The sequence below is a fragment of the Leptonychotes weddellii genome, chromosome X (assembly GCF_054177405.1).
Source record: "Leptonychotes weddellii isolate Sample4059 chromosome X, ASM5417740v2, whole genome shotgun sequence".
Lineage (NCBI taxonomy): Eukaryota > Metazoa > Chordata > Mammalia > Carnivora > Phocidae > Leptonychotes > Leptonychotes weddellii.
This window is the reverse complement of record NC_138385.1, coordinates 1641096-1651239: the sequence shown is the minus strand read 5'-3', so window position 1 is coordinate 1651239 and position 10144 is coordinate 1641096. Positions and strand designations below refer to the sequence as shown.

At 56.1% G+C, this 10144-nt stretch overlaps 1 protein-coding gene across 6 annotated transcripts in view; it reads right to left on the bottom strand.

Moving 5' to 3' along the window:
- CCNQ (cyclin Q) overlaps positions 1-8177 on the bottom strand; it is a 10036-nt gene extending 1859 nt beyond the window's left edge. For 2 of the 6 annotated variants that reach the window (XM_081808073.1, XM_081808074.1), the window contains exons 1-4: positions 7957-8177; positions 5153-5336; positions 3468-3600; positions 1213-1440 (exon numbers count right to left, since the gene is read on the bottom strand). In XM_081808073.1, coding sequence (XP_081664199.1) covers positions 1213-1440; positions 3468-3600; positions 5153-5336; positions 7957-8074 — 663 coding nt within the window. In that variant the 5' untranslated portion in view covers positions 8075-8177. Of the gene's footprint in view, positions 1-1212; positions 1441-3467; positions 3601-5152; positions 5337-6303; positions 6759-7013; positions 7260-7601; positions 7895-7956 lie in introns of those variants that run through there. The other 4 variants (XM_081808075.1, XM_081808076.1, XM_081808078.1 and 1 more) reach the window with 4 other exon arrangements.
- Between the last annotated feature and the right edge of the window lie 1967 nt (positions 8178-10144).

The window sequence follows — 10144 nt, the reverse complement described above, 5'->3', positions numbered from 1 at the left end:
GCCTGCTTCTCCCTCTCCCACTCCCCTTGCTTGTGTTCCCTCTCTCGCTGTCTCTCTCTCTGTCAAATAAATAAATAAAATCTTTAAAAAAAAAAAAAGATCCCTGACCTCCCAGCACTTGCTATCTGGTTAGCTGGAGGGATTTGACGATAAAGGACAAGAGAACAAAAAGCAAGCAGGAGAAGCCGGGTCTCCGCAGAGGGGCAGCAGGAAAGGAAGGGCACCATGGGAGCCAAGAGCTGCAGGAAAGGAGGGGGAGCCAGGAGCAGACCCAGGAGGGCACCCAGGGGGGCACCCTCTGTTCACGTAACAGAGGACACATTTTAGAAGACTTCTGGCCACTGGCTGATTTGCTGGGGAGGGCGGGTGCGCCAGAAGGAGAAACCTTCAGGTACCGCAAGCGCTGCTTGCAGAGAACCTCCTCTGGGGCAAGGCCGATGTGTTATAAGAAAGGAACAGCAAACTAGACTCAGGTCTAGTATGGGAAAGGGAAAACCAGAAATGATTTCAAAATTCCATTGTGAGAAACAGTGGGGACTACTCAGGGAAAATCGATAGGGCTGTGGAAGTCCTCGAGGGCAGCCCTTCCCCCGGACTCGCGCTCTACAAACCGTGCTGTGGATTCAGCAGGTCGGGGGGAGGCCGGCGAATCTTTCGACCATCAGCCTCATTGTCTGCCATCTAGCCATCCACCCACCCGTCCATCTCGTGCCATCCGTCTGTCTGTCCACCCCTCTACCCATTTGTCATCTATCGGTCTATCTATCATCTATGTGCCTGTCCATTATCAATCCATCTTTTTAGAGGACTCCCTCTATACTTCTTCTGATGTGGATCCAAGTTTATTAACTTCCGATCTATAGCAAGCTCCCGCTCAGTTCAATGAAAGTGCTTGGCCGAGCAAAGTGACTCTCAACTGGGGGTGATCCCCACCCTGGGACACTTGGTAATGTCTGGAGACATTCTGATTGTCACGACTGGGGCGTCTACAGGGTAGCACAGGATGGTGTTGCCGCAGAGAACGATCGAGCCCCGAATGTCCGCAGTGCCAAGGCGGAGAGCCCCTGCCTTAGACAGTCATGACAGGGTGTGTTCAAGCTTCGAGATTCCTAAGTAGCCCGTATCTTCCTTCGAGGATAATTACCACCAAGGAACACGGATGAGTCCTCAGGCAGAGGAAAGGGGAACCGGCACACTGAGCAGTCACCTCACCTGCCACCACGGCTTCTCGGCCTCGGCCTCGGCGGGCACCTCAACCCCATAGGCCTGCAGGGCCAGGTGGAGCACCGCCACGGCTATGTGCTGGGCCCGGAAGCGGAGGCACAGCCCCCCGTGGTAGCTGTCCCGCAGCAGGGCCCAGGCAGTGACGGAAATGGGGGTCCGCTGCCAGCAGTAACGGTTCAGCCAGTTCTTGAGGGAAATCAGGTAGTGGAGCAGGTACTGCAAAGACACACCAGTCAGCCAAGTGGCCTCGGGGCCCCCGCCCCCCGAGACACCTGACTCCTCACTGCCCCCCCGCCCACCAGCCACTCTCCCCCTAAGCGGCCTCGGCGGAAATAAAACACAAACTGGATCGAGTCATCTCTCTGTTCCAGCCCCCCAACAGCTCCCTGTGTCCCTTGGAAAAAAGCCCCAGTGCCTTCCACTGGCCTCCAAGCCCCGCCCCGCCCCCCCACCGTGTTTGAACATGCCGAGCACGCTTCCCTCCCGGCCTTGGCACTCACCGCTCCGCTCCCTCGGCCGGAGATCGCCTCCCCCGCTCCCTGCCCCCCACCCGGTGTCCCCGTGCCCACCCGCTCTCAAGTCCTGGCCCAGCTGCTGGACGCCGCCCAAGCCTCTACCGATGGCCACCCCTACCACAGTCCCCTCTCCATCACCCGGCCCTGCTCTAGCCATCATCAGAAATCATTCTGTGTATCCCCCTGCCCAACTCAACATAAGCTCCAGAAACAGCGAGCGTCCTTATACTCCAAACAGAACACTGCGCCCGTGTGCCCAGCCTGAGGCCAGGGGCTGCCCGGAGACAGGACGCCCGCTTTCAGAGGGACTACGACAGGTGACCGTGTTTTCCAGGAGTGCTGCTCTTGGCTGTACACTCTTAATGGCTTTTCAGCTCAGCTGTCTGTCAGCTCCCACTCCGGGAAGACAGCGGCTTTGCTCGAACCGGCCGATCCACACACACACTGATAAGCCCGCTCCACAGGCTTGAACACACGTGCTTGCGACCCCAGCCTGCCACGGAACAGGGGACTCATTGGCTGCCCTAGACCCCATCCCGACCTGACGTAAGGGGAAGGCCGCTAGGCTCAAGGCAACGCTGGCCCCCACTCCCCCACCCGACAGCCCCCTTGGCAGGTGCTGGTCTTCCTCAGACACAGAGCCTGGGCGGCTCCTGCCTTCCCCTGCATCGTGCGACCAACCGAACAACCGACCAACCGACCAACCGGAAACCCAACTCTTTTAAAATCTCTACCAGAGGTTTCCGGGATTAGAAAGGCAGTTTGGAAGGGTGGGGTGAGATTATAAGGACCCCTGTGGGGATGGGAGTTGTTTTGTATTTCAACTGTGGTGGAGGACATATGCAGGTGCATATGGGATAAAATTGTGCCAGTAACACCCCAGCGACCCCCAGAATCCCTGGCAGGGGAGGGGCTGTCACACTGACGGGTGTTCTGCAAAACGTTCCCATTCGGGGAGACTGGGCAAAGTCTCCATCTCAGATAGGATCTCTGCGTTGTTCCCTCCAACTGCTTGTACATCTACAATTACCTCATACAAATTTCAATTAGAAAAAAAACGAAATCCTATTCACAACCCACGTCCCAATCCCCTTGTCCCAACCCCCCACTGCCCCACGTCTTTCCCTGCAGGCCACCCTTCCCAGCTGCCCACATGGGGGACTGGGGCCCCCAAAGTATCACATCCAAGTGCTCTAAGGGTTCCACACGTCCCTTTTGCTGCCGTCAGAAACAGTTCTATTGGGACTTACGTGTTCCTAGCAGTTAAAAGTGTGCGACTTAACTTTGTGACTCAGATTTTCTTGTGGGTTTCAAAGCACAGCTGAGCTGCATGTGAGCTCTGAGGCCGAGCGCGACTCTTGGGGACAGGAACTCTGGGGCATCATGAAACCAGCCCTACTTCCCTGTGGCTCACTGAGCACACAATGCAGGTGGGTCACGGGATCGGCAAGGGCTTCACAGTCACACGGATCCCGGCTTGCGGCCTTGGCCAGGCAGGCCCAAAGGCAGAAGCTGAAATTAGAACTGCCTGAGAAAACCCAGGGAGTTGGGACAAGAGGGGCCACACAAGCCAGTCAGGGTGTGCAGTCGGGAGCCCCAGGGCCCAGCTGTGGCTCACTCTTCCTCACATACACCCCGTGTTTGTGAGGGTTTGGTGGGTGCACTTCCAGGATGAAAAATGAAAAGGTTTGTGCCTCTAGAAACAGTTGCCAATTCCCCAGCAGGTACCTTGTGTGGGTGCTGGAAGGAGACTTGGAAACGCAGGACTCTCAGCATGAGGAGTTCACACTGCACGATACTGTCCCGGAGCGCCCAGAAGCGGGAGTCCAGCTCCAAGGGTTCACTGCCCGGGTGAAAGTACCTGCACGAGAGACAGCAATGCTTATGGCAGCCAGGGAAGCGTCTCTGGGGAGCCCCTCGAGTCCCCTGGTGTCCAGACACAAACTCCAGTGTTCTTCTGCTAGATAGGGCCAGTTCTACTGATGTGTTTATAAGTCATCTTCATCTACATGCCTACGATATAGGATAATGTTTAAACGGTAACTAACAGAGAAAAGAAGCCGGCTTCTAGTTTCAGCCCTTGATGGACTGTCCCATATCACTCAGCAAGATGTCAAGGGTAAAGATGAGTCTTTGCAATTGCTCCAGAAGGACTGGAAGCTCTAGCACACACTGAACTGATCAGTCAGCCTGGGATCAGGGACAGGCTTTACCACCTGGGACGGCAATGCCCAGGGCTCTTACTCTGGGTCCAAGGAAGGAATTGAAACATGTCATGGGGATGCTATATGCAGAAGAATAAACGTATTTCAGCTTTATGTTCCCAGATTGTCTTTCCTTTGTTCCAGATCCTTCTGTCCTTATTTACGCCATATATATCCACAACACTCCCACCTACGCATGATCACCAAGATGTAAGAGAACAGGATTCACACTCAAGTGATCAAAATTCTCTGCCAATGACTCAGCCTTCCTAGTTCCTCACTCCTTTTGCAACTTCCCCACAGAACCCCACCCGGGTGCTCATGTCTAATTAGCGGTCCACACAATTTCCCCTCTACCGGTCCTCCCTGCTGGGGACCTGGCAATTACAGGTGGACTCTAGCGGCCCTCCCTTGGTTCCCTCTCCAGTTTTTCTCTCAGCCTTTCACGGTACACTGCGAACCCGTCATGCTTAGGGGGTAGGGAGTGCTTTTTCCGTTGCCTGTTTATTAAAAGAGAAGCAGCACAAAACAGTTTTCTTAATGATTAGTTTCTAGAAAGGTTACGCCATACTGCTAGTCAGTAACTTTCCACAAACTGCTTTCTCCTGGGCACCCTGGGTCTCAGTGCAGCCTGGCTGGCTGGACCCCCATATCCTTCCCAGTAGGAACACAGCTGCTCGGGCCCAAGGGGGCCGCCCACAGAGCACCATGCCCACACCAGGGCAAGAGGTGCTTGTTAGCAATTCTGATTCAGTTTCCCACACCATCTTAATAAAATAATTGCCCAACTGGGTCCACACCCTCCCCTGCATGGGAAGGTCCTACAGGTCCCACAGAACACAACGGGTTCGATCCATCCTGCCCCAAACTCCAGACGAATCTTCTTTGACATATCTCTCCAAGCTCCCTGTGCTCTAGCTGTGCTCCCCACCCCATGACCCCAGCTCCTCTACACTCCTCCGGGCCTTTGAGACTTCCCTTAATCTGGCCCCAGCTTCTCTTCCACTCACCCCATGGGTTTCTGACACCAGGCTCATTCCTACCTTTGCTGCTAGTGCTTCTTGCCCTGGTTCAAGACCACCCTGGTGCTTCCTTCTGAGCTTGACCACTGTCACCTGGAGGTCAGGGCCCAGTGGGACCCTTCTCTGCCCTCCCGTTTGGGTGGACACCAGTGAGTCCTCCCAAAGGCCTGGGCCTGGATGCCATTACCTGTTGGACACGTTGATGATGTCACGAGTGCGCAGGTGCTGTTCCTCCACTTTGCCAGCCAAATAAAGGGAAGACATGGCGACCAAGTAGGGGTCATAGGCATCCAGGTTGATCTCATAGAAGAACTTATGGTAAATGGTACAAGCTGTGGCAATGGGAATGGACTGCATCCCTAGCTTGACACCTGCCAAGAGAAAGCGGGCAGAAGAGTAGCTCAGTCCAGTGCTCACCCTCTGCTGAAGCGTGGGTGGAGCTGCCGGGTTGGGCCCTAAGGGTATACACCCCTGCTCAGACAAGACCAAGAGCCTGGAGCCTAGCTGGCTGTGGCTGCTGGGTCTTTCACTGGGTCCTCTACCTGAGAGGTTTTGAGCCAGGCTTCTCGGGTTCTATGGGGCTATGGGTTGTGCTCAAATGCACTGCAGGTATCATACTCCTACCAAGCCCCCCTGGTCACACCCAAACTACGGATCTGCAGACCCCACCAGGAGAAGCAAGGCTTCAGACTAGTCCTCCGTGAGCACCTGGCATGTCAGCCTCTGCACAACATCCTGGAAAGGACCACACACCGCTGTGTATCTGTTTCGACCTTACAAGCATCTAACTAAAGGTCGCCCCCACCCCCACAGGTCACCTAACAAAAATCCTGCCAAGACGACAGCAGGGGAAAAGGGCCTCTGAGCATCAAAAAGACACCACAGAGTCCCAATGTTACAACTAAAGATTATACTCGGCCCTGGTTTCCTTGTCTGAAGGTTGAAAAAGGCAAGAAAAGCAAGCAGGAAAAAAAAAAAAAAGCAACACCTACGGCCACCGACAGGCGCCAGGGAAGAAGACTGACACACAGAAAAGGGAACAAAACTCAAAAAGCAGAGCACGTGGTGGTTTGATTTAGGTCGTAAAGCCCACGCCCCACCCCACCTCTGGGGACGGCTCCTAAGGAAATCGCTGCATTGGGTAACAGAACCAATATAAATTCACAATGGCCAGGGTTAACAAGAGAAGGTTAAATGACATCCAACAGACTGAAAGAAGGTGGGGAACAACCGTCAATCCTTAAGATTACATTCAGTATCCTCTCCCTAAGGTGTTTTAGTTCCCTGGGGCTACTGTAAGGAATTACCACAAACTCAGTGGCTTCAAACAACACGTACTGTTTCTCTTACAATCCTTATGGTCAGAAGTCCCAAATGAGTCTGAGGGGGCTAAATTCAAGGTGTGGGCAGGGTGGGTTCCTTCTGGAGCCTCCAGGGAAGAATGTTTCCTTGCCCTTTCCAGCTTCTAGAGGTGCCTTCAGTCTTTGGCTCGTGGCCCCTTCCTCCCTCATCAAAGTCAGGGGAAGCATCTTCTAACTCTGCTCCCCTCGTTCCATGGCCTTCCAGTCTGCCAGTCACTCCTGCCTCTCTCTTTAAGGATGTGATAGGTGTGATTATCCTGGGCCCAGTGAATAATCTAGGGTAGTTCCCCCATGTCAAGATGCTTGATCCTGGGGCGTCTGGGTGGCTCAGTCATTAAGCGTCTGCCTTTGGCTCAGGTCATGATCCCGGGGTCCTGGGATTGAGCCCCGCATGGGGCTCCCTGCTCAGTGGGGAGCCTGCTTCTCCCTCTCCCTCTCCCACTCCCCCTGCTTGTGCTCCCTCTCTCGCTGTGTCTCTCTCTGTCAAATAAATAAATAAAATCTTTAAAAAAAAAAATGCTTAATCCCATCTGCAAAACCTCCTTTGCTACGTGAGGTAACAGTCACAGGGTCGCAGGTTCAGGGGATTAGGATGGGGACATCTTTGGAGGACCAGTGTTTAGCCTCACAGCGGGGAGCAAGGGCATATGCAATACATTTTATAAAGAAGTCCTCGGAGAGTGGTACCTGGAAGAGCTTTTAGCATTTCAAGGTCTAAACTTCAGTTACATAGGCAGCTCCCACATGGGACTCCTCGTTCCCAGAGATGTCAGATACGGTGGTATAGCTGCACATGACCCTCCAAGCCCTGTTTTATGCAGCAAATCCTCAAAGGGCAGCACGCTGCCCCCGTTTACATGGACCCTCCAAGCGGATGCATGGCAGCATATGGGAGGCCACTGCCATCCTTCTTCATACCTTGTGCAACTCTTCCTGGAAATTAAATGTACAAATCACTGGGCTTAATGGTCCTGCATCATTTCCCCAGACCGCTGACTTTGACTTGAAAGCGGACGCACCCAGACCCCGCTCCCACCAAGTGCGTACAAAGTAACAAAGATCGAAAGTAACCGTCTGCCCAAGTGAGATACTATTGCCAAGAGAGAGAAACAATGTTTCTACAGGAATCCGATTCGCTTCATTGTCTCGCCTTGGGAGCAGGGGCACCCAGCACCTCTGTGGACACCCTGGCAGGGTTTTCAAAACGCGAGCTGCACCCTGCCTGGGTCCTCGGTGTGACGGGACCTCGCCAACAGGGCTCGTCACGAGCCTCACCATAGGCGGGCTCCGAAAAAGCCTCCTCGAGACCAAGTGCGCTGGGAGACAGGTATGCGTGAAGGCGCGGTGGGCCACCAAGCCGCGGGCGCTCGGATTCCACCACCTTCTCGCTCGGGCCCGTCCCTTTCCACGTCCTCTCTTTGGGCCTGCGCGCCGGTCCGCGAGGTGGCAGTGACCGCGTCCTCCTCGCAGCTCAAAGCCTAGCACACAGGGCTCGGCGGAAAGCAGAGGCCTGTACCCCTAAGCCGGGCCTCTTCCCCCTGGCCAGCCGCGCCAGCTCCCCGTCCTGCACGTCCCCTACTCCGGGAAGTGGGTTCCCGTAAGGCCGGCCCTCTTCCCCAGCCGCGGTTACCTGCCTCCATGATGAACCTCGTCACTCGGAAGTGCACCCTCGCCTCGGGTGCTGGCCGCCCCTCGGCACCCCGCGCCGCGTCCCCTCCTCCACAAATGTCGGGGCCAGCAGCCTCCATGAGGCCCCGCCCCGCGGCCCCAGACCCCCCGCCAGAAGGAGAAGGGGCCCCAGCGCGCGGCGACCGGCTCCGGGGGTCCTCGCGGCGGGCGCGGCCCCCCGCCCCGCCCCGCCGGCCCCCCGCCCCGCCCCTGTCCGCGCCGCCCCGCCTCCCAGCTCCCCGCCCCGGGACAGGGGGGGAAGAAGAGAGGCTGACCGCGCGGCTGCGCGCAGGCGCCGGCGCAGGCGCAGAGGCCGACTCGGCCAGGTGGTGGCTGGCCTGCACCCGCCCTGCCCCTGGGCGCTGTCTGCCCCACCCTTGAGAACTGACGCCGGGTCCCTGGGAGGCTTATGCCCCGCCCCCGAGAGCCGCCAGCCTAGTACCCCGTGGCTGGAACTAGCTGGGCTACTTCGCGAGGGCGCCGCGAGGTCACGGGCACCCCCAGGCATCTTAGCTGCAAGTCCCTGCGGTCCACTAAGGTGTTGCTCCAGGCTGGGGGCCCGGCGTGGTTTAGGACTGGGAGAGCTGGTGGTGACTGCCAACCCCCGGGCGAGGGGCGCTCACCTGTGCTCTCGCTGGGACGTTGGTGACTCCCACCAAGAGAAATCATGTGACTCAGTGTCCGTGTTCGTAAAAGCTGAATCCAGCTTTGCCAAAGTCTCCAAGACAGGTAGATGAGCCCCGAAGGAAATGTGCGAAGAATGAGTGCATTACGGGGTTTTGGCTCTGGGATTTTCCTCTGCATCCCTTGGTGATCTGGCTTCTGCTCACCTTCCCAGGCTGACACACATTAGGAGCTTAACGAATGAATGTTGTTGAATATCCAGCTCACAATGCCAATTCACGCTTTGTGCCTGTGCCTTCCATAAGCAGGATATCGTGTGTCAGGCATTAGGGATATAGAGCACCAGAGGGACTCCCAAACTAACCACCCCGTCATCTGGGGCACTCTGGTATCATCGGATAGTTGCTATGATTTGAGAGACTTGGGAACTTTGAGAGGAAAAGGCCACTGCTCCCAAGCTCTTCCTCCAGGGTGTCTGGACCCCGGTGATGATCCTGATGGCTCCACCTCCTGACCCACCCGGCACAGCCTTGTCTCCTTCCTCAGCTCCCCCATCCCTCTCCCAGCCCAGGTCCCCCCAAGTCTTTTCTCCACACCAGCCGCGGTCGTTTCCTGTGCCTGCTGTAACAAATGGCCACAAAGTGAGGGACTTGAAACAACAGGAACTCATCCTCCCACAGCTCTGGAGACCAAAAGTGTGAGATCAAGGTGTCGACAGGGCCATTATCCCCCCTGCAGGCTCTAGGATACAATCCTTCTTTGCCTCTTCCCGCTGCTGGTGGCCCCAGGTGTTCCTCGGCTCATGGCCATGTCACTGCAGTCTCTGCCTCCATTGTCACGTGGCCTTCTCCTCTGTGTGTCTCTGTGTCTCTCCTGTTACTTGTCTCTGCATTTAGGGCCCACTGAGGAAATCCAGGATGATCTCAACTTGAGATCCTTCACTTCATCACATCTGCAAAGACCCTTTTGCCAATCCCAGCTTCCAGGGATTACGACATAGGGGGCTACCATCTGGCCCACAACACCAGCCACCAGCCAGAGTGAGCTTCCTAAAATGTAAGCCTGAACGGGCTCTGCCCTGCCTACCATCTTCCAGGACCCCTTCAACTCAGGAGAAAACTGAGGCCTTAGCCTGACATGCCAGTTCTCATGGAGTCACGCTGTCAACTGACCAGCCTCGGGTCTCACCACTTGGCCACTCATAGCAACACCCTTGAGCAACTCCCTGGAAGTTACAGTCTCCCAACTAAGGGTCTTCATACAAGCTCCGCCCAGTGAAGGGATTCCTGCCACATACCCCTCTCCCCAGCTCTCTGGGCTGAGTACCTCTGCGTGTGTGCGTGTGTACGCACGCACGTGTGTGCTTGTGCATGTGTGCCCATGTGCATGTGTGTGGAGGGACTCAGGGCCCCAAGACCCCTGTGCTGCTAACACCTGTCATGCCTTGAGCACTCTGTCACTGCTGTCTGTCCCCCACCCGAGGCTGAAAGCCAGATCACCCAGAGCACCAGCCTAAAGGGGCACAC